Here is a 25673-nt window from a genome sequence, read left to right on the forward strand (position 1 = left end):
TAATCTTTATCACCACATTTTCACATCCAATTATTGTCTTTTGTACACTCCCTTTTTTTACTTTTATTTATTGTTACTATTTACATGTATTATGAATGCTTTTGTATTTTTGCATCTCCATTGAAGCTTCGTATTTAGGTTCTTTGGGTATTTTCTTTCATGTTTCATAATGTCCACAGGATAGTCTTTCGTTTAGTTTTAGCATTTGACCCCGTGTCACGTGTACTGGCAGGGTATTTAGATTTCCGGGTTAGTTTCCAGCTCACGGCGCAGCGCTTTTGAATTTAGGACGCCGCAACCACGATGCTTCTTGAATGTAAGTTGGCGGCATTTAAACGCAAGGCAGCGTGATACACGATAATCCGTGCATGTAACTCATTAAGCACCACTAGCTGACCCGCAGCGTTAAAATTTGGGGACGTTTTCATGTTCTCTTTAAGCGCGTAACACTGTTTGGGTGAAATTCGATTATGCTCGGTAGAAATTAGCGAGTACTTTCAACAACAAAGGGTGTATTCTTTTAGCGGTGTAGGATACTCTATCACGTACCTTGATGTACATGCAGGGAGTTTGCTGGCCATTGTGCTAATTGAGAGAACTGTTTTCCCCGCAGCCTTTAAGGGTCTGCACGAGGTTTATTTAATCCCTGCACGAGTTTGCACTTTATTATGTTTTTTCACAATGCTTTTTCACACTGTTTTTCGTTATGTATTTGAGTTAATTATTGACAACTTTTTGTGATGCAGTGAGTATAGATATCGATTTGTGTGTATGTCGTTTTTTCCTAGATGCTCCCCGATGAAGGACACACGTCCGAAATGCATTGGAGCTAGAGAGAGCATATGATGAAATATGTGGATTGATATTTTGAAATTCAACATCATGGATGAATAAACACTTGATTTAACCAAGACATTTCATTTCGTTCAGTCTTTTTACAAATTGTGGAGGCGAGAATTGCCATCTAGTGTGCCCTAGGGGATGCTATCAGGTTCCACTGATAGCACTTCTTTGTTTCATACATTACTCGTCCATTGGGCGGAGGACGACACCCAGGAGCACCTAATTTACCCAAGTGAAATTCACACTTAAGAAGAGTGCAACACAGCTGTGCACTGGACCCACTACTTCATTTCGTTAGTTCACGTTGATCTACCCATTGGCCCAGTAGCACGCTAACAACTTCAAAATGAATTTCGAAGATATAGCTCGATCTACGGAAGCTAGAGCAGACACCTTTGCCTTCGGTATCGATGATACTCACAAAATTTACTCTTTAATTCAAGACGACATCACCCAATCCTCATCTGCAAGGAGCAGAGAACAGAATGTCAAACAATTGATATACTTATCTAAACGCAAGATCAATCAGACTTTACATGCGGCGACTTTGATCAAATATCACAAAACATCACGCATCCCCAGGGGCTTACGTATTGCATTAAAACCTTCTTTATGCAAAAATTCCAAACCATTTCAAGACAAATGGTATGCAATATTAAACAAATGTAGCCTGGATTTGATTCTTTTAATAGTGGAAGAGTTATCAAAAATCATAAAGGAGATTGAGAAAGAAATCGAAGAAACCAAAGAGGAACTTACTAGAAACATTCCCACGGAAGAATGGGATGAATTTATAGCGGATATCAAACAACAATTGGACAAACATCAATCAGAGATTAATGATCGAAAAATCCGAAAATTTAGGCGTGATACGCTGGATTATAAGTTAGATGAGGTATATACCTGGGCGGAAGTTTACGCCCAAAGGAGGAGATCGCGCCCTTACACCCAGAATACTGATACGTCATCGTCGGAAGGAGATTTCACAGAACGTCAACGTAAAACAGGTCAACAGAGAGGTCGTCCACCAGGTGCACAACAATCTGTGAGTTCACATGAACTGACTCCGAGTACTTCTACTGATACCATTACAACGGCTTTTTTAGAACAGGTCGTGGAACAAGACGACCCCGGAGGGGCAAAACAAAAAAGCACACCACAAACAAGAAGTGTAACTCTTCCGAAAGAGAAAGAGAGAAAGAAGAAATGAAAGAGGATAACCAACTAGTCATTAACATATCCGACTACTCTTTTTCCAGTCAAGATATGCGTATACTAAAGAAAGGCACTTCGTTTGTACCTGCCAATAAATCTAACCTTTTGGAATTAGAAATCGCATCTTTCAAACTGGTTAGAAAACTGAGACTTAGGCACTTTTTTGAGAATGTTGTTCAACGACAAAATGAGGAAAAAGAAGACCCATTAATGGGTCTAAAACCATCGAGTACCTTTCAGGCTCCAGTGAGCCACAAGACGATCGATCTTTTTGAACAACTTGTGAAAAAGGATTTGATAAGCATTGACTACAACAAAAGTACATACAAAAATATGACTCAAAAAGATCGAGATCGCCTGAGATCGATAGCCCAAAATGATCAAATAGTTTGCACTAAAGCTGACAAAGGCGGCGCAATAGTGATTATGAACGCATCTATGTATCACCAGAAATTACAGGATCACGTTTCTGATGAAATGACATATATGAAATTACCTAATAATCCGACACAACAATTCGCTACAGAGTTGAAAACCATCATTGAAAACGCACAGACACAGGGCATTATTGATCAAAGAACTGGAAAGTTTCTTCTTCAAACTCATCCCAGAAGTCCGTCGATCTATGCTATGCCTAAGATACATAAAGACTTGAAGAATCCGCCCATTCGCCCTATAGTATCGACACGTGGTAGTATCCACGAACCGATTGGACAATTCTTGGATAAGAAATTACAACCTATCGTCAAGGCATTACCTAGTTATATCAAGGACACAACAGATTTTTTATGCAAACTACAAGAATTAGTCATTTGTCCAAATGAGAAATTGTGGCTATGCACGGCGGATGTCAGTGCATTATATACCTCCATCCCACACGCAGAAGGCATAGACGCCATTGAACAAGCAGTACTTAAATTAGATGTGGATGAAGCCAGCAAAATTTTCCTAATGGAATTGATGACTTTCATATTATACCATAGTTATTTTAAACACCGAGATAACTGGTATTTGCAACTCGTAGGCACCAGCATGGGGAACTCTGCAGCTCCGGTCTATGCTAACATTTTCATGGGAGACTTTGAAAATACAAACATCTGGTCTAAGTCTGAATGGAGCAATAATCTTAAAATGTACGTACGTTACATTGATGACCTTTTCATCATGTGGAAAAACACCAGAGAAAGCTTGGAAACAGCCCTCGATAAGCTAAACCACAGCAATGACAGGATAAAATTTACCTGGACCATAGATTCTACTACAGTCAATTTTTTGGATGTATCTGTAACACTCATTGACAATCAGATAACCACTGACATCTACAGAAAATCTACAGACCGCAATAATACCTTGCATTACACCAGTTTTCACCAGCCATCCCTGAAAAAACATTTACCAAAATCACAGTTATTGAGAGTCAAACGCATAACTTCAGATCCCACCACCTCAGTATCACGAATCAATGAAATGTCTGAAAGATTTCGCTCTAGAGGTTATCCAGATCAAATTTTGGAAGCGGCAAAAACATCTATCATACCCATGCAACGAGAGGAGTCTTTAAAGAAATCTATACAAAAATCCAAAAATGACCGGGTGGTCGTAGTTTCAAAATTTTCCAATGTGAGCACAAACTACAAAAACATAATATTAAAATATTGGCCACTTCTACAACTTGAGACTGATTTCAATGACATCTTTAAACCGTTTCCATTATTTGCTTATACCAGAGGCAAGAACTTAGGTGAAATCTTAAAAGAGACAAAAACACCGGCTGTCCAATCTCGTGGTACAAGACCATGCAATAACTGCAACAATTGTCATAATGTAATCACTGGTACAGAAATCACACATCCCATGAAAGGGCACAACATTCACTTAAGAGTGTCTGCAACATGCGATACTACCAATTGTGTGTACCTTTTGAAATGTCCGTGCGGCAAGACGTATGTTGGAAAAACAGAACGCAAAGTTAAAACACGTCTTAATGAACACAAGTCAAACATCCGGACCATGAACTCAAAATCTACTGTTGCAATTCATTTTAACGAAATGAAACACTCTATCTCCCAATTGAAGTACACCGTTCTTGAAGTGATTAACAAAGAAGAAGGAAAGGACAATAACAAACAATTACTTCAAAGAGAAAACTACTGGATATACAGATCACAGTCCATGAAGCCATTCGGGCTTAATGAACGCATTGAGTTTTCATGTTACCTCTAAGTCTTGCAGTTACCCGCACTGGGTTTTTTTCTCGGACCCTGCTCCTTGTTGCTAATCTTTATCACCACATTTTCACATCCAATTATTGTCTTTTGTACACTCCCTTTTTTTACTTTTATTTATTGTTACTATTTACATGTATTATGAATGCTTTTGTATTTTTGCATCTCCATTGAAGCTTCGTATTTAGGTTCTTTGGGTATTTTCTTTCATGTTTCATAATGTCCACAGGATAGTCTTTCGTTTAGTTTTAGCATTTGACCCCGTGTCACGTGTACTGGCAGGGTATTTAGATTTCCGGGTTAGTTTCCAGCTCACGGCGCAGCGCTTTTGAATTTAGGACGCCGCAACCACGATGCTTCTTGAATGTAAGTTGGCGGCATTTAAACGCAAGGCAGCGTGATACACGATAATCCGTGCATGTAACTCATGAAGCACCACTAGCTGACCCGCAGCGTTAAAATTTGGGGACGTTTTCATGTTCTCTTTAAGCGCGTAACACTGTTTGGGTGAAATTCGATTATGCTCGGTAGAAATTAGCGAGTACTTTCAACAACAAAGGGTGTATTCTTTTAGCGGTGTAGGATACTCTATCACGTACCTTGATGTACATGCAGGGAGTTTGCTGGCCATTGTGTTAATTGAGAGAACTGTTTTCCCCGCAGCCTTTAAGGGTCTGCACGAGGTTTATTTAATCCCTGCACGAGTTTGCACTTTATTATGTTTTTTCACAATGCTTTTTCACACTGTTTTTCGTTATGTATTTGAGTTAATTATTGACAACTTTTTGTGATGCAGTGAGTATAGATATCGATTTGTGTGTATGTCGTTTTTTCCTAGATGCTCCCCGATGAAGGACACACGTCCGAAATGCATTGGAGCTAGAGAGAGCATATGATGAAATATGTGGATTGATATTTTGAAATTCAACATCATGGATGAATAAACACTTGATTTAACCAAGACATTTCATTTCGTTCAGTCTTTTTACAAATTGTGGAGGCGAGAATTGCCATCTAGTGTGCCCTAGGGGATGCTATCAGGTTCCACTGATAGCACTTCTTTGTTTCATACATTACTCGTCCATTGGGCGGAGGACGACACCCAGGAGCACCTAATTTACCCAAGTGAAATTCACACTTAAGAAGAGTGCAACACAGCTGTGCACTGGACCCACTACTTCATTTCGTTAGTGCACATATTCTTTCAGACATGGGCTTTAATGCCAACCTGTAGTGAACAATACCCTAGCAGGCAATATGCCAAAGACATTTTTGAAATATAATGTTATGTTGTACTATATTATGTTAATCAAATGTATATAGCATGTACTGTGCCATTAGAAGAGCTTCTCGCACAGATTTTTAAAATACTGCAATACGCAGTAGCCTGGTTGGGAATCCATGCGGTAGCATAAGGAGAATATTTGTGGCTCAGTTGTTGTTTACAGTACCAGTATTTTAGTAATTAATAGGTTAGTGAGTTATGGGTTTTACTTGGGTCTATTATATCAAAAGTTCCATAAAGGACTACAAAACCCAAGCAACTGATCTCTGTGACAAACTAACGGCTAGAGATTACCCTAAGAGAATAATCAACTCCTGCGCAAAACGAGCTAGGAATCAACCCAGAGAATCTCTACTTGAAAGTCGCCCAAAACAGACTGATGACAGAACTACATGTGTCACAACCTACAGCCCGATAACAAATCAGGTGAAGAAAATAATCAACCGCAACTGGAAGATTATAACATCGAACACCTTGACCTGGTCTAAGCCAAGATTTGCGAACAAAAGGAGCAGCAATATCAAAGACCTACTGGTCCACACCAGACCACCACCGAAGAAAAAGAAACAACAACCAGGCCTATGGAATAACACTCCAATTACTGGACACTATCCTTGCGGTACCTGTATAGTTTGTGCTACCACAGAACCAACAGAAGAACTGCAGTTACTTCCAAACTTCCTATGGAAACTAAAAAAACACACCAACTGCAATACTAGCCACGTTGTATATATGATCACATGCCCTTGCAACATGAGATATATTGGGATGACATGCCGTAAAGCCAAACAGAGATACCCAGGGCCTTAACGATTCTGTTCCTTGGTTGTCCCTCAACAGATGATCTAATATTCAAAGCCCCAGTTATACCATTTTGCCATAAGTGCGTTATTCGAGTGGCCTGAGAACCCTGCCTATCACTGCAGGTTCGTCCAAGTGACCCATGAGAGCAACAACTAATCATTGTGCTTTCCTCAATTACGTAGTAGTTTTCGTGCCTATCTTAGCCTACCTTAAAATGACTGATAAGAATTCTAAGCTTACTTAAAAAAAATTTCTCCCCCAACCCGATTAATGATATTTAATTTGTGCACGTAAATCCGATTCGCACAGTGCCATATTTATCACTAACTATATAAATTAATATATCAAGCAAAAAGATTAATGCCTCTTGTAGATCGATCTACAAGTTGAAGTATTTCTTCTAGCGCCACCGCCACAGAGTACAAATCCACCCGGAACCGCATCACACTGTAGTTCCGGGTGATGACAGGCAGAGTCAGCACATGCTGCCAGGACCGAGTAAGAAGGCACTAAGGTAATCCAGGAAACCATGCGCGCTGAGAACACGAAAAACCGCAAGTATGAGACCGCGCCCTGTAATACCATTCTCTTAATAATCCTTTAGTAAGGCCTCTCTCGACCAGCCTAAATCCCCGAGGAAGCAATTTTCCGAAACATTAAGGTACGCACTGCAAATGAAAGCGCACATAACGTACTTAATACGAACCTAGTCACGCATCACCAAACCACGAGATAATGTCCCGTGTACAACTTTTGGTTACAAATAGCATGTTTTAAGTTTGTTTTAGTACCCAAAACACCACACGCTCGAATTATCGGGCAAGTCAGCATGGAATGTCTGCAGCGTACTTATACGCAATCACTAAGCGGCCACACTTTATAACGTCTCTCACCGTAGATCACGCACAAGAGAAAGCATAATGGTAGAACTATGGGCACCTCACTACAGTACTAGTCGATTCTTCTCTGACCACCGAAGTATGAAAATGGAAGAGTTGACACCTGAAATGAGTATGATGAAAAGTATTGCCATTTTCTAGTTCCTTACAATTATAAAGGTACTATTGTACATAATTATGTTTTTTCCTATACCCCATCTCCCTGTATGTTGCTGTTTGTGTGTATGTTCTCTATTTTACAGGTACAATGAAACCTTAACTCACGAAGAATCAGGTCAATAACCCTTTATTCTTCTCACAATTTTTTCACTATTTATTCACCCCCATTGGTCCTGACGAAAGCCTACAGATCCTCTGACTACCAAAGGCTGAAACATGTTGACCTCTTTTTAAACCATGTATATATAGTGCACTTTGAATCCCTTACCATTTCGAAGAGTGCACCAAGAATTTTATTCATAGTCCGAATCCAGACTTATTAAATTACCTTTGTCTGGCTGTCCGGACTTTTAATAACGACACCACCACTGAACCCCCCACTTTCCACGATCACTACTGCCTTAAACCTAAGGCAAAACCTCCTGGTGGAGGGTGCACAACACAAAAAATGACTCGATGATTACGCACGCACGTGTATAAAAGCGGGGACACATATACCGCTGAAGAGAAACTACCAACATACACGTGTATGAGGGTCATATTTGTTGGGAGATACCAGTTCCTCGACTTGTGAACCCAAGGTTTAAGCAGGACAAGTGATCCTTTCCCCCTTCTGATTAAGAGAGTTAACTACGGAGACTGAAAGGATTCTCACTCTGCCTCCCCCATCCCCATGATTATACATCTATTATATCATTTGCAACAACAGTAGAATAAGAATGCAGAAAACATATGTCGATATACCTGACCCTTGCGTGAGACAAGACCAGCCAACTTCTAAGGTGGCCACCAGAATCCAACAAGTCCCCGATGTTTCTGACTCTTGCTTGGGTCAAAGCCAGGCAAATCCTAAAATGGCCGTTGGACTTAAGCATGTGCGTGGGTCGCAGCGTCATACAAGGACACAATGAAATCCAACACAGTGATGAAGAATCACCAATATGGTGGTGTTTTGGAATGTTGAAAAGAAACTATATTGGCTGCAGGGCACCTGCTTATGAGCTACCTTTTTGAAGAGCAGCACACAAAATGTGCACAGAGGGTCGTGCTGTAGGATGGTCAAATATGAGCAAGAAAGCACCCACCCCAGAACAGCAGAGTGTATCCACGTGTTAAAATACTCACAACTCGTGGCAAGTGTTAAATAGAAGTGAGGCAACAACCTGAAGATTTATTGGGCAAACGTTTATTATGAAAAAAATAGTAGAGCAATAGATGCATGTGACCAGGAAAAGAGAAAGACCTAAAGCGTCATCTCTTCGTTGCATACCCTCAGTCTGATCGGATTCTGAATGCATAAGTATCAAAACTCCACATTCCATCACAGCATGAGGGGCAAGAGCCAGAGAGAAGGTTGACACTACCACAGAGGGTTTTGGAAATAAACGATCCCTTGAATTCTCTGATGGCTGCTGTATTTGTGAGGAGCTTAACATTGATTGTGAAATGGCTACCTTGGCGACTGATGATTCACAGAATGAAAGTTCCCTTCAAGCATCGACGAGTTGTATGATGGTTCACCCACAAGAAAGTTGTGGCAGTCTTTTGTGGGCTACACAACACATACAACCCTTACAAACATGAGTACCACAAATAGGACCTACACTAATTTGTGGATTCACTTTCTGAAATTTGACACTGTTTTTCTTTCCCTCCACATATGACGCACAGGACCACATATATCATAAATGTACCTGTTCCTCATGGAGTATCACTTGTCCTTGCAGGGGGTTTCCAAGAGGTGCCACCATCACGAATGGCTGCCATATACTTCCAACTGTTCTGGGGAAGATATCATACAAATCCACGAGATAGCCTTTATCTCCTGGTATTTTCATAGAGTAAATGGAAACTGGATTGCATGCTGCTACATAGAGAGTACTCTCAGCATCGCCTGCAAAAGTAACAGGGAAATATGACATGGAAGAGATGTACACAGTCAAGAACGATAAAGCCAAGAATTAGCTCAATGTAATCAAGTTCCTTACACAAAGGCTACAGTTTACAAAATCACATGCTTTATGACCGCAAAACTACAAGTCAAAATGTACTAAAGGCACAACATGTGTTTCTGGGTCATAATGTGCACTTTGTGACTCACTGCAATTCAAAAAGAGGAAGGGACGTGAAAGGGGTGTCCACAATCCCGCTCCAAATTGTAATGCATCATTGACCGTAACTACAGTTGCAAACCACTGGTTGGATACCGACTTTGATGTAGGGAAATAATAGGAATACATTTTATAGAGACATACACACACATATAAAATCCCAAACCCCAATACAAACATTTCTGGTGGGGGATAGTTTTAAACCTATGTACGTAGTGAACAGGCCAAGGCCTAATAAATGGATGTGCTGAAAAAGATAACTGTGGATTCTGCAGAAATACCTAGGTCACAGGGCACATTAGTTTTAAGAAACATACATGAATGTTGCATTGTCAATTTAGCTGCGCTGAAACACATAAATAGATTATATTTCTTTGCAGATTCAAACTTGACAACACATCAGTAATTAGTACAGATGTCACAAAAAAGGTCACCACATTTCTATCTGTTAAACAAACACAACAAGAAGCCGACAGTAGTAATTGTTTTTGCATTGCCATGGAGCATTGAGTACAGGCTGCAAACAAGTGTGGATTCTGCTTTAGTGATAGCCTGTTGAGAATATGGTAAAGTCAGATAGGCTGGGCTGGGCCCATTGACATAAAACAAAAGGTAATCACTTGCTATGCAGAAAAACAAAAATGTTTTTTCTATGTTATCTCACCCTTATTCTGAGAAATAAAAGAAAACCCCAAAAGAGGGGTTTCTGCTAAACATGGGCATGTACACAATTCTTGGAAATACTTACGTGTTTTGGGAAAATCTATATGCCCAGCTTGTTATTTGCATCATGGAGGAATTTGCAACTCGTGTTTTTTGTGGCTTTCTTAGTATATATACTACTGCGTGTAATCCAGAACTTTGAACGTCTCTGTTTGAGACTGGCTGATTTTCCAAATTGATTGATTGATTAAACCCATAGTTTTTTGTAAACTTGATTGGTCTTACTTTATTAATAGATTTACCTCTAACAACATCCAAAAGGGGCTGGTATGAATTAGCAAAGTGGAGCCTGTCAGCGAGGGGCAGCTTCCACTTTGTGAATGTGGGAAAAGTTGAGAGCAGATAGGGGTTCGGTGAACTGTAGTGAAAATAAGTAGTAATTCTGCGAATGCAGGGATGAAAGTCTGCTTCCTTTGCAGGTCTCTTCGCCTTCATGCACAATCATGCCATCAGTGTTTACAAGCAGAATATTGCCACATTAATGGAGTAGAACCCTACTTATTGATCATTTTACACTGTTTTATGCAATCATACTTTCAGAGTGAAGGCACAAATTGTCTCACTGATGTTTTTGTAGTCTTTGTTGCCTATCTGTAAGATTATCCAGTATTCAGGGGTAGATTATTTTACAGTAGTCAAGGTGTGCCATAACCAGACTTCCTGCCAACTTGAAGGGGGTCTAGGACTTCCTGGAGAAGGGGAACTGCATGTTGAAGATCCTGACCACTACAAAATAAAGAGTGAAAGAGAGAACCCACAGGTTTATCACTTTGTTGAGATTGCCTCAGATCTCTCAGGAGACAGTGAGTCTATTTAAGACCCCCCCTCCCCCCAAATCAGAAAGTTAGTCTTGACTGCATTATACAAAGCATTCATTCATTCAGTACAGCACATGGTCTAAGCAAGTTGTGATGTCAGTCCGGTTCCTAGGTTTGTCTTCCCTCTGAAGGGTATCCTGTTGCACTGAAGTATATTTGAAAGTTCAACTGCTAATTTTCTAAAAGTTGTGCAAAGTGGGCATACGTAGCTGGTGAAAAGTAGACAGAACAGAGATGAGTTCATGGGTCCATTGAGCAACACCATGCAAAAGAAATACTCCAAATTGCACTAGTTGGCTGCATATGAAAAAAAAGATTTGAACCACTTCTCCCAGGGAAACACCCATCTATTTAATGAGTAATTCCAGTGGCAAGATGTTCAATGTTGTGATTTGTGCAGGACCCCCACTGTACCACTTCTTGAGAGATCAGAAGCCTGACTTGGTCTATCTTGCTCTGAATCATGCAATTGTGTCAGGTGTGGTAGATATTTTGCTGTACATGTTGCCAAGCAAGGCTTCAGGATCTATGACACTAGGAGAATCCCTTTTAAAACATCATAGGTCTCCTCAAATTCTTATGTGACTTAAAGTTAATAGCAAAGATGGGTGGCAGATCCCTTTTGCTACAAGAAGTAGGATGGTACAGTAGGTTTGAGAGGTAAAAGGAGGTGAGAAATTAATTTGATCAGATCTGTAGTTCCAGTACAATGTTATACATGGTAAAGTTGTGTAGGCATTTTATCAATGTAGCCCATGTTGGTCTTTGGTCAGATCTATTGATCTACATTCTTAAACTGCACATCTTTCTTGTGGTATATCAGGGAGCCTTTAGACGGTGACCACTGCTGTGATGAACCATGGTTAGGATTCATTAGCAGCTGGACACTAGCCACTAGAACACTGAATAATATGTCTTGAGAAGTCAACTCATCCACATGAAGAAGGCCTTGCTCTCCTCTCCTTTTACCCTTCTGTTGGGACATTTTGAATCCTTGGGGGAGAGTGCCATTGAGGATGGCGACTGAGTGGTCTCCAAAACAGGCCTCTGTTAGGCAGCCCACATGCAGCTGCTTATTTTGGTTAGTAGGTCTTAGGTACTCAAGGTGTGTTTCTTAAATTAATTAATATTAATGAATAGAATTTTAGGAGGAGGCTGGTTGTCATTAAGAAGTTAGACGGGAGTCGAGCGTGACAAGGCATTATGGCTGTGACATTGCTCTCCATGAAGTTTGGTATGTTCACCATAGTGTTGAGAGAAAACACCACAGATCTATAACTGTTACACAAATGAATTTTGGTTAGTAGAAAAAGCAAGAACAGAGACGACACCTTGCCTTAACTCCTTCTGAAAACAGCCACTAAATAGCTGAACTAGTTGTCAGATTCCTCTGGTTAAACATGAACTGAAGTTCTTAGATGTTGTTATTCAAAGCAAAAAGTGGCAGGGAGTTCCTCTCAAATGATTACAGGTGTTATCTTAGTGTTTTAAAAAAGTACAATGGGCAACCATTCTCCAGCACCCGTTGCAAATGTCAAATGCGGAGTAAGCTTCTCAACAAAACTGCTCACTCTGCTTTTACGTGACATCGTCTTCTTCGTCAAGTTCTTATGGGGAATCTCATTAGGCAGGATAAGGGAAAACGGATTTCAATAGTACCAACAGAGTATTTTAGTATAATTTTTTCTCTAGAGTTAATGCTATAGTATTTTCTAAAGTACATATGGCATACTTCCTGTTTTCCAAATTTTTGTTAATCAATTTTCTCAGTCAGCTTGTGTTAGCATTGGTGTGCTGTAATCAATCAGGCTCAACTGTAACGGTTCAGTGTAATACAGGGTGCAGGCAGGTACATTAAAAAAACTAGGTCTGGTTCAAACTTCACATACCTTGAGCAACGATAACATCACAGACTATGTTCACCTCGTTTATGGGTAAGCGCCAGAAAGCAAGCTCTTCTGTGAAGCTGAGGGACCTCGCTTCGTGACGTTCAAGCGGAAATCCCTGAACATTTAAATGCACAGGACCCTAAACAAAAAACACAGCAGATTATGATGAAGTACCAACCCAACTCTCACTCAAGCTACCAAGATCCTACGATGTTCTGATTGGTGATGTCAGTTCCACAGAATGCATAACTGTGGTGCCTCTCAATACAACTGGACATTGCATTTCACATATACTCTGGACCTTAAACATACCACAAGTCAAAATATAAAGACATTCAGTAAACATGTTCAAGTAAAATTCACAATACAATAAAATCATTCACTGGCCTGGTCTTTTCTTTCGCTTTTCAATGGGGTAGAACAAAACAATATTAGGCACCATTAGGGTTAAGCATTATTGTTGTTCCTCACTGTCCCAGGCCATCAGATACTGGTTCAATGCCATTAGAAAACCAACATTTGCTTTGCATATGTGACTTTCTAACGGTATATAGGGTGAAAAGTCAAGGCTTACTTAAGTGGTGGAAAGGCAGGGCAGTTAAAACAACTTAGAACAAAACAAGCATCTTGCTATGAACTCTTTTGAGAATTTAGTAGAATATTCCGGCCTGTCTGCTCTTTTACTTCATCCCAACTGCATCTCGAGACAGGCAACAAAATAAATCAGTGGGTTCTGCAAAAAACACAAGTGCTGCGTTCGATGAGGATGCACTGTTTACCAATGCCTCTTGACTCCATGATGGGTCGGACCCCACAAAACAATTAAAGGGACCTAATCCATAGGCACACAATCAAGGATTGCCAGTTCTGTGTGCAAGAGAGGGCTGGAAAATGGGTGAACACCTCAAGGGGGTGCTATTCAAAGTAAGGAGCCTGCACCTCAATTTATAATGGTTGCAGTCAATATTTTGGTCAACCACAGGACTACGATCACCTACTGAAAATAGGTCCAACCACTTGGATTAATGAAAATCTTAGTTTAGGGTCCAGATGACACAAGACTTTAGAAATGTTTAACTTGAGAACCATTTGAAACATGGTCCAAAAACGGTTCAATGTTCAGCTTCACTACACACTGATTGGCAAACAAGAGGGCCAGAAAACATAGCAAGGGGCTACTCGATATGACAGGGATGTAGCAGAGTCACATGCTCAGCAAGCACCGGGCCACAGGTGCACCAGCATTTACTTCTAGCCTCAGGTTGGGAGATGTGCTCTGTCTTTGGATAACACAGTTAAGCAAGCTTAAAAGGTAGAGTGACTGCTCAAGATCGCCTACAGAACTTGGATCTTGTGTTTGGTCCTGGTCAGAAGGGTTGTAGGTCCTTGTCACGCCTCTGCTATCTCTTCTTTGAGTCAGTTCTCCAACCCAGGCTGCAGGCTCCGCCCAGGGCCTGCTCCACTCACAGGAGAACTGCTCTTATTCTTCTTCCTGCAAGACAACTTAGCTTCAGTAGTTTCTTCGGTCCATCATGCATGGTCTCAGTCAAGGGTAGACTAGCAAAATACCATGGAAACCATTCATTCTGAGCTGTCCTGTAGAGCTCCTTCTGACAGCCTATCACAGAACCTCATTATCCTCAAGAAAATCAAGGAGCATTCTCTGCAGTTTCTTTTTGTCTTCAACAATCTCATAGCTGAAGATGTTTATGCACCACCATTTGGCCTGGCAGGCATAAAGACTCAAATCAATATGCAAAAGAACTACGAGTGATCGGGGACGCTGCCCACAAGAATTACACTGGTTACCACACATTGTAAGGAGTTTACAGAAAGTAAGCTATACATATACATGTGCTTTGCATACATGAAGTAAAAGTAAACTCTTTCTCCCAGGGTAAAAAACTTTCAGATAGCAGTCAGTGTATGATCCCTAATAAGTCCCTGAGAAGGCCTCTGTCTCAACTGTTACCACCATCAGGGCAGTCAGATCTAACAATGACTGGGACTACTGTAATACTCCAGTCTCCCCCCAGGAACGTCTTTGGACATGCACTCTTCCGTTAGAACCCTGAGAGTACGCAGATTCCACTACCAATAACTTTCCCTGCAGTAATATCTTTGCAAGCGCATACGTCTCAACCAGAACCGACCACACCAAACCTTCATAACAGAGAAAGCTAGTGTTTTTCTATCAGAATCGCACCCCCAGCCTTCATTTATGGTGACGTGGTTGAGGAGGATTCCAAACTCAATCTATTACACACAAATAGGACCTTACCCACCCTGTTCCTCTTGAGTATTGTGGATTCAGAAGGCAAGAGATAGGCCTCCTGAACTAGAACTATTTCAGGTCATTTAGTGGCCAAGTAGTTAAGGACTTTCTTGCAATTCATGTAGGGAGTGAGCGCATTCCCATTAAGTGATAGAATTGGAATGTCTATGGGATGGGCCAAGTTATACATACAAGGAATCTCTTCTGGCATAATAAAGGTATGTGTTCAAATTGTACCAGGGGTTTAAATACAGCGTAAGCTTAAGGACCTATTATAGGTCACACAGGAGCCGTATAGCGCTAAGGAAAAGATAGTTTTATCTAAATCACAGTGTTCCTACGCTGCAATTAATTTACTGAAGGCGTGTTTTCATTTACCTTAGGCTTTGAAGGTGTTACATCATCATTCATTATCACTTTTACCGATATGGGGGCCTCATTCGTTGCAATGAGCAGTCTCTTGGGTGCTGGGCTTGCTCGTCAATAACTATCCATTAGGGGCCACTGGATTAAATGTCCCTCTAAACATGAAAACTCAATATATGTGTTTGTGTTCGGTCAGAAATAAGCACTACAAATGTAGATTGTTTTAGTGGTTAGATTAAACCAAACAACAAAACAATTAATTAGTGCAGCTTGTGCCTCAGAAAGTTTCCTTTCAACATGAAACTCTGGAAACCCTGGATGTGCTATGGCCATAGGGTGCAGTCTGTGATATATCAGCAATGCAGAGAAGTGCAGTAGAGTCCTACTAAATAAACCATTTCCTTGTCAAATAGACCAACTACATTTCTCAAATTTCTGACTTTAGTAGTTTCAGGCACTCAAGTTTATTAACTCAAACATCATTGCTAAACACATAAATATCCTAAAATAATTACCTTTACCGGAAGCAATTTTTTAAACAACGTTTTGAGGACAAATGTCCTGCCTTGTGCAGCCTGATGCACCACTCCATGCTTTTTTCCATTATCCTGGATTCTTGTGTTTTTGATTGCCCTTCCAGACCCCTACAAGCATTTAATTTTGAATGTACTTCCATTGAATGGCGCACAAAGGCTTTTATTTGTTTACATGACATGGACCAAGACAGATCCAGTAGGACAGCCACTTACCAGAGAGTCAACACTCACCCAAAGATTGTGGCCATGGGCAGGATCAAAACTGCACACCCACTACAAAGAGATGGACTTCTTTATGTAGGAACAGCAGTCCCAGGTGCTGCACTTCTGTGGCCAGAGAATGTCTGGATTTCAATCCACAAACTGGAGTGACAGTACTGCTGTAGCTGGTTGACAGAGTTGTGGACCACCAAAAAGGAAAGTAATGCATTTAACATGATTGGACGCTTCCAAAATTCTGGTGCCAACTTTTATTTTTATTACGGAGTTGGTCGACATCCAACTGCCACTGTAATGGATATAAGTTTTTCTCCTAGATACGATTTTTTCTTGGAAGAGTTCTACATGCCTACACGGAGTAATCCTAGGGCCAGAGGCAGAATCTTTGGGGTTTTCACCTAGAAGATAATGACTATACCCCTAATCTGATCAAGAAACCAGTTGCTGCTGCTGCAACTTGAAGCAGAGAGGAAAGAGATTGTCTGGCAGGTGGAAAACTGTCATCACTTCAGGTTACAGGAAAGAAGCCCAGGTTCAACCGATACTGTGCTGTTGTGGGCACTTTCAGTTCATGGAATACTGTTGACAATGAAGACAAGTGCTGGCTGCCCAGCACACCTGCGAGTTCCTTGAGCAAAGAGTAAGTCCCTCTATTTTGCAGATAACTGCATATCTAATCTTCTTTGGGCTCCTGCAGCGACAACCCTGAATGAAGGAGTCACTCTGTGCACTTAACAAGCTGTGTGAGAACTGTACTTAGGGTCATTTGCATTTGTTAGATGCCACTCACTGGGCTTTGGCTAAATTCAGTTTTATAAATAAATAAATATTGAGTCAGTGTCACCCTCATATTTACTCTTCAGCCCCACCTTACAACATGCACTCGGCACACACACAGGATGACGCAGCCGGGTATGTGTATTACGTCATTGCGGAATTTTACATCAGTGGCACTGATAGGCTGCACTATTCCTGAAACAGAAATAAGGTATGTTTGGTATCATTAAGCTACAAAAATGGGTAGGCTGCCACCACCACTTGATGTCAACAATCCAGTACAGGGCCGGTAGTCTCATATCAGTAAAGAGGGCACACTTGGTGCACCCACCAAATCACATAACAGGTTCTGGACCTTGGAATCACCATGGACAGTCCTGGCCCCAGTACACAAGCTAGATTTGCGCGATCGCTGAGCAGTGTCCTGGTTGGCCCAGCAACAATCAGGATACAGTTTCAAGTGAAGCCTGGTTACTCAGTGTAGTGGTATAGGTTGTTTCACATGTAGGGGACATTTATATCTCAAAAGATGGAATAATTGCCCTCCCATTAGACAGGCGCGGAGAACTGACCAGATAATATTCATGCTTAGTATGCAAGACAAACCACCCCCATATATATGGCAGCCCACATTTTTCCATATTTTCCTCTGTTAATGGGACAGAAACATTTTTAGACATTACATTGTGCAAAACAAGTAAAAGAAGCAGTGCTTGAATAAATCTAACCTTTATAGTTAGTTGACACGTTTCTGTCGGACACAATAGCTTCTGACATGTGTTTCCTGATTCATTGATGACCCAGTGGCCAATGAATTTGACTTCAGGTAGGGGTAACCTGTTAACAGACATTAGTGAATCAGGTATTAAGTTTGGATCAGATCTGAAAATGTACCAACTGCATTCACACAACATACATGCTTGCTTGCATGATTTGCTAAACAGAGTTTCAGGGTAAGTGGCAAATTGTATCTACACTTGACTCAACAGCACGTTAAAGCAATTTTCTAAAACACCTATGCAATTTTATTTAATCTTCTTTTTCTGAATAACATTTTCCTAACCTCAGCCAATTTGTCAGTTAAATAAGCGGCACAGAAATATGTAGTTAAAAGATAAAGGAGCCAAAAAGTGAGGTGCCTTTACTAGGCCTTCCTATGCAGTAGCACGATGATTCTCATACAACAAAACAATCCATGGTGGTCCGATACAAATTACATGGCACACCAAGACATCGAAATAAGACTAGAAAAAATAATGTCTAAGGCGCACTCCATTGGCTTCTACTCTACTATTACTTATACGTAGTTTAGTTCTTGCGTGGTACGCAGGGATGGGGAACTACCAGTCTCCCTACCATATAATCACAAAAGATAATTCAGGTTGAAAATTACCCTAACAACCTGCGTGCTCTGCTGAATGTATATAAGATGTTATGTATTACCGTGTTAGCATGCAATTAATTCAACTCCTACACAAATTTGTTCATCAAACAACATGTATTATTCATGTATTCATGTTTACACAATATACATTACATTAACATAAAATGAACAAATTGGCAAAATTAAATTAGTGTTTGTAACATCAACTCTTTCCCCAAACATATATGACAATATATTGTTTTTTATTGTTGTTGATTTAGCTTCTTCGATGAATTGCACATTGAAGTTTATATTAAAATGTTTTCCTTGTTATGAGCCTACCATAGATTAAACCCCCCACCCCCCACTTTGGCATGCAAACTGTATATTCAGTTCCAGTATAGGACTCTCCGGACAAAATAATTGTGTAGCAATTGGTCTAGAGCTGCACCGGGGGTGATTTATGCCCTGCCTGTGGAGAGGCCGCGGAATCCCTTACACATATTCTTTTTTTTTTTGCTCTGCATATCGGTACCAGAGAAGAAAGTGGGTACTCCTCTTTGTAGGAAGTTTGGCGTTGGCCGATATATGGAGGCATTTAGAACCCCTTGCACTGATACAAGCAGATTGGTGTTCCTCTCAATCGCCAAATTCCTAATATCAGCTTGGATCTGGCATAGCAAGTATATACAAGCAGTAGCTGTTTAGTAAATGGTTATTTGCTGGTTCTGCAAAAAAGAGAGAGATATGTTGATTGGAGCAAACTTGCTCATGGCCTTATTGCTTTTTTTATCTATCACCTTTCTGTGAATAATGAATTGTGAGACTTTATGTCCTATGTAGGATAATTGATACAGAACTTGAATGCTAGTTTGCACATCTCTCAATTAGGGGAAGTAAACCATAGGTACAAGCTAGTTCTTGTGCCAGAATGCCATTAAGGCAGCACCATGATTGTTATATTTGGCACTTGTGATTCTAACTTTTAATTTATTTGATGTTGTGCAGGCCATTGCTGATTTTGCCCGTCATCATTCCCCTGCTCTATTAATCTTGAGTATTTTTTTTATTGTATTTTATGAGCACTTGCATTTTCTGTGGTCTCAAATTTCATTTTATATCTATATTAAGTATGATGGCATCATGTTTATAATCTTATAAAATGTGTATTTAGATTTTGGCTTTCAGGATAATGAATTTCTCATCAATGTACAAATGTTTTTGATGTCTGGTGTCAACCATTACAGTAGTGATAGGATGATTTTATGTTTTTATGTATGTTTGTACTTTTATGATCCTGGAGATTGAAATAAAGTTATTATGATGGTGATGATGATTCTAGCTAGCTGCCTGCGGGAGATGACAAGCGGCTTGGTCGAGAGAGCTCAAGTTGGGTTCATCCCTTAAAGTTTACTTGCCACAAACCACACGATTGGGGCTTTGGAGGTGAAAGCAACTAATGAGATGCCTCTGGCAACTGTCATTTTGGAAGCCAATAAATGTAATCTGGGACTTTTTGTGGATGTATTAGATCATTTTGGTATCCCCTCCCAGATCACAAGTCATTTGCCAGATTACAAAATTGGGCCTCAGCTGCTCTCCACGTGAATGGAGCTGCTACAGATGAGTTAAGAATCTGGGGAGGCAATAGAGAGGGCTACTCTCTCTTGCCGCTTTGCTTTGATCATTGAACAGTTGGCGGTTATGTTTCAACGGAGCTTGCATATCATTACCCAATGGGGCACCCTGGAGAGGCTAAGGATATCCTTTTGTGCGTCAAAGGGTATCTTGGCTCCACATCTTCGAATCTAGAAAATAGTGATCACTGGTGCAGATAATAGCTCAGTCAGCTTAAGGGCTAATCAATTAAAAACAAAAGTGATTATAGTTTTCAATGCAGTTGATAATATACTGATGTAGATACTTCTATGGGGGTAATAGATCTCATGCATTTACATATCTTGGAGTAACAGAAAATCAACCAGAGCTCAATGAGCTGAACTATAAGTGTCTTTTATCTAAAGGTAGGGTGCAATTGTAATCTTGACGAATAAAATGCTTATTTTGCTGAAAATCTCGGTGCTGCCTCGCTTTATTTTTCCATTCCCGGCTAGTGCTGAATACTTAAGAAAAACATGTATGCCCTTTTGAAAACAAAGGCTATATGTTGTATGTGAGGCAGGAGAACTCACTGAATTGATAGGTTGAAACTCTTCCATTTGGAAATGCGGGTTGACCATCCCTGACTTCAAGAGTTATGTTTTGCTGCTGCAGCAACATACACACATCAACTGCTGGCACCTAGCTTAGCCGTTGCTTTCAATATTGGTTGGTTAATTCAGAAAACTGAAGAGTCAGATGCAATTTTATTTAAATTCTAAAGCCCCACATTTAAAAAAAAAAGATTATATTTAAGTTACCAGAGTCACAAATTTGATATGCATTTAGATGGTTTTGCTGGCTTCCATTGCGCATAGGTTCACAACTCTCTGGAAAAAACTTCTCTGGATTACTCCACAATGTTTTGGAGCCAATCTCAGTGGAGATAAGATGGCTAGGGAGGGTCCTAGTAGGCTCAAAACAATTGATGATGGAACAAGAGTTTCAAAGTGGAGTCGTTTATAGCCCTTCTTGTCTTCACTGCTGTGTTTAGTGTAACGCATCCATCAGAATTGTGAAGACTCTTTCCAGGCGGTGCCACACTCTGTGCACCCCATCAGCCTGAAGGCACGTTTGTTCAGGAGGTTCAGAGTAAATAGTCTGTGCAGAACCAGGGAGCAAAGGTAAACATGTTCTGCAGATCATAATATTGTTTTAGTGTTTGTACGGACACTGGTCGCTAAAATGTAGTAGCATGCCCTAACACAGACTGAATGGGACAAAACAATGTTTTATGAATAATTGGTTTACAAACATCATTGTCTGAAGTGCTAATGGGAAAGTTGGGGCCTTTGAGAATACACTCTATCCAAGTAACTATGGGAATTTCTAGTTCTGAACAGCCATGGGCTCGGCTATTGGAAACATTGTTTGAAAATAATCCTAAAAGTAGCTTTTCAATAATGCCATCCTCACTATATTTGCATTTTATCTATTCAGTACGTATATTAAACAGCACTAGGTTTGCATATTTGGACTTTAGGTTATCGATATTAGACTTTGGGGAAATAAGAGTCAACATAATCTGTTATTTGCACTTTTTTATAGCTTCTTTTTTATGGAGCAATTACTGGAACGTTTTAAAATTAAGGAAATTGTAATTTATAACATGACATGCGAATATTGATTTTGTATTGAGTCAACAGACAAAATAAAGAGAAGACAGTATGAATGAACCAGCACTTATACCTTGCTCTATTTCAGAGACAGAACGTTTTCAGGACACAGAAGTATGAATTGACCTACATACATTTTAGCTGATCTTTACATAACTTTGAGCTATTTCGTCAAAGTTACACTCTGTTGTGACTCTTTTTATGTTATTCCTTAGCCCCTTGTTCAGATCTGAGAGTTTTTCGGTGGTGACAGGGAGGCATTTATGGTCAGCACAAAAGCCTGGGAACAATGTCCATCCCATTGGTGAAAGCAGGGCCTATTATACTTGCCTGCTGGGGTAGGGGGAATGCCGGAGTTATTAGTTTGATTCATAAATAAAAGAAATCAAACAGTGCCTGTTGCTATATGCTAACTCTGGACAGCCACAAGTGCAGTCCCTCTCCAAGACAGCAGTACGGGTAACATCAACATCTTGAACCGGCGAAAACAGTCTAGAGGTAGTCTTGGTGATGTACAATTGGACACCCAAATGTGCTTTGGTGGAACAGGCTCTATTAAACTAACATCTAATGTCAATGTAATGGTGTTACTGAGGAAATACAAGCCGGGGAGCAAATGGCCAGTGCAGAGAGGTCCTCACCAGAAGCACTACAATAGGGACCCATCCCCGCCCAACGAAGTGGCAGAATGGTCAGTCAAGTAGAATACTGCACTCAGTGCGGTAGGCACCAGGAGAGCTTCCAGTCTTATGGGTTCCATAATTCAAAGTCCAACTAGTCCTATTCCAGGGCAAATTAAACCACAAAGGAGACAATGGGGCACATGCATCAAGCATTATTGCTTTCCCAAACCGGTCGATTCGCAGAATGGGCCCATTTGCAAACACAAAGATGCTTTTTAGATGCAGCAAACCCTAATTTGCGATTCGGTAACCTGTTACCGAATCGCAAAATGGGTTTGTGATTCGGTATTTGGAAGGGGCATGTTTAGGGCGTCCCTTCCAAATACCGAATCCTAACGGTATGCATGAATGTTTTGTGACCGTGAATCCGGTTGCAAAACATTTGCATATTACCACCTACCTCAAGTAGGTGCATACCCACTCGCAAAAGGGAAGGGTCCTCAAGGGACACCTTCCCCTTTGTGAATGATTGTAAAAGCATTTTTAAGAGCAGGCCGTGGTACCACGGACCACTTCCTACTCAAAAAATTAAACTGCAAAGTTTTATTTTTTCTATGCATGAGGTAGGTCTATTTGCGACCCATTAGGAATCGCTAATGAAACTTAAAACAGTTTCAAACATTAGGATTAGCAATTACCTAACTGTGATTTGGAGAAAATCACAATTAGATAATCGCTACTTATAATAATGATACATGTGGCCGCATGACTTCTAAAAATTATTGTACAGCCAGATATAAATAAGGAAAGTGGAGGTCTCAACACAATTAAGATCACGAGGCATTGCTGTAATCCTAGAGTAGAAATATGGCCAAGCCAGCTTGTGGTAGAGCCTCTGAAAACAAATTTCTTCAAAGGCTTCAAGAGCAGTAGGAGGCGTGGTGCACCTCAGCTCAGGAGAGCCCTGGCTTCTCAGACGAGGCAATACCAAAAGATCAGGGGATTGCAGACCATGCAGACATAATGGTATAGAACTTGACTGGGTCTGTAGTTTCACTTCGCTACAAAAGAAACACACCACATAGAACCAAACCCTGAGAAGCTGCACAAGTGTCACTATGTCTGCAGAGCAATTTGGTCAAGCCCAGTGAACGGCTACAAGGAGCTTGGGTGACCATGAGGGCACTCTGGGAGGGGCTTGTGAAGGTGTTGTGGATGGGGCAAATCAGCAAATCCTGGTCAGTGCTTAAGCCCCATAGGGGACTTCAGGGTAACCCAATTGTGAAGTGTGTTGCCGTAGTTGAAACATTGTGGAAAACAACACAAGACAATAACGCCTCTGAAGGCAGCTCAGGTGGAGCCAGTCTAAGATATGTGTGGATGCTCTAGATGAGACCGGATGGAAGTCCCTGGTATAATATCTAAGCCTATGAGAGAATCTCTAGGGCACATTGGGCTCTGGCCCTGAGGAGATGCGTTTTTGGATGTATCTGGGATCTTATTTTGCAGTTTCTGAACGGATCCCCTAGTAATGGCTTGCTGAAGGACCCAATAGAAGACGAGGGAAGAACTGACTCGGTCCTTTCAGCAAATTCTGGACTGTCTTAAGCCAATCCGTTTTTCAAGCAAAGGTCAGTTTAGGGTGATTAAGGCTTCCTTAGGCCAAACCCAGTGCAAACCCCAAATTTTGTCCGAACCCTTGACTGCACCTAAGCTGTAGCCCAATTTAAAGACATGGAGACATCAAATTCAAGACCCAGTGGAAGCCCAGCACTGAGAGGGTTTCTTCAGACTCTTAATATCATTAGATTGTGCATGGGCTCTTTTTAGGACAAATTTTGCTGTGGGTAAAATGTTAACTAGAGTAAGTGGGAAGGGACTTACCATCATATCTTCCTCCGAGATCAATTTTGATGGGGCAGAAAAAATTAAATACTTGCTGGGGATTTCAAGGGTGAAAGTACATTAGGAGAAAGCCTGTGGGGGGTAATCAGGAGGCCACGAATAAAACCGAGTCCACGAAAATAGCATCACAGGATTTTCCATAATCAGGCATGACACAACTTTTAATCTTTTCAATTACATATGTTTGTAAGAGAATTCACACGCCTTTAAAGGTGCTTGCTTCTTTAGAGCTCTTGGGATCACGTGATCGTGAAATTGGTAATATACTCTTCTTTGTGTGATTCTAGAGGTTGTCTTGAGAAGAACATGTCAACAGACGACATTGAGCAGCAGGAAGTGCCATCTCGACTTTTTAATTTTAATTCAAAATCTATGACAGATAGTAGTTGCTTCTCAGATTTCATAGGGTCACTGAAAACAAACTGCAGAGAAGACACTCAAAATACTGTTACCTTCTTGATATTGAACCATTGTAGGTCAATTGTCACTTATATTGGAGACATTTGACAAATTTAATTCAAGATTTTTTTGCAAAGGTTAATACAAACCAATTATGATTCTATTCACGGCATACAATAGAAAATAAATATACAAATGAGCATTTGTATTAATAGTGGACAATGTTGGATGTATCAATTAAGTTGGCGATTTAACCTAAACATATAAGTAAGGCTTCGGGAATGGGCATAAACTTATATGGTTTTTAAGAGTTGTACCCCAGGGACTTAAATGCTGGGAGAAATGCTCTGTTTGGATAAAAAAAAACAGAGCTGATTGTTCTTTCTGAAAACGTAGATCCTATTTAAAAATCTTAGAGCTCTTTTTGCATCCCGAGTGCGTATACATTCTTCTTCTTGAATAGCCATAGAAATAAGTGAAAGAGAAATGCCCTACTAACCATGTAAAATTCCAAAACAGAAGCAGCATCCCCGGTCTATAACCAAAGGTACACTGCACGACAACTGACACTTCTGTAGCGCATCTAACAACAGGATCAGCTATAATTAATTTTTCAAAGCGTAGAGATGCATCTCTTGAGCACATGCTTACATTTTCTGTGCTGTTAGCTACTAGCTGTATAAACTGGTGTCTTGGGCTAAACACCTATTTTATGTCAGTGTAGAATTATTGCGCTTGGAGTTAACGGATATTTTGTTTTTGGGCTCCCAGGCTGATTCTGGAGCGTGTTATTTGTTAGACTCCCATCTAAAGGTACATTTGCGCTGCCTTCCTGAAAGGGTGCACTGTTTGCCATGGAAATCCATTTTGTGAACACTGGAAAGGTATAACCTGAACCAAACACAGGAGCAAGATGTGAATGTGGTGGGGTGAATCTGCCAAGCATTCCCCAGTCGAAGATGAA

General features: G+C 40.6%; 1 protein-coding gene across 1 annotated transcript in view; it reads right to left on the minus strand.

Annotated features, from left to right (window-relative positions):
• The window catches only part of VWA8 (von Willebrand factor A domain containing 8), a 1418144-nt gene that overhangs the window by 558705 nt on the left and 833766 nt on the right, over positions 1-25673 (minus strand). Inside the window, exons 27-29 of the mRNA XM_078657276.1 lie at positions 17873-17981; positions 12972-13110; positions 9125-9324 (exon numbers count right to left, since the gene is read on the minus strand). Coding sequence (XP_078513402.1) covers positions 9125-9324; positions 12972-13110; positions 17873-17981 — 448 coding nt within the window. The remainder of the gene's footprint in view (positions 1-9124; positions 9325-12971; positions 13111-17872; positions 17982-25673) is intronic.

Source organism: Lissotriton helveticus, chromosome 8, assembly GCF_964261635.1.
Source record: "Lissotriton helveticus chromosome 8, aLisHel1.1, whole genome shotgun sequence".
NCBI lineage: Eukaryota > Metazoa > Chordata > Amphibia > Caudata > Salamandridae > Lissotriton > Lissotriton helveticus.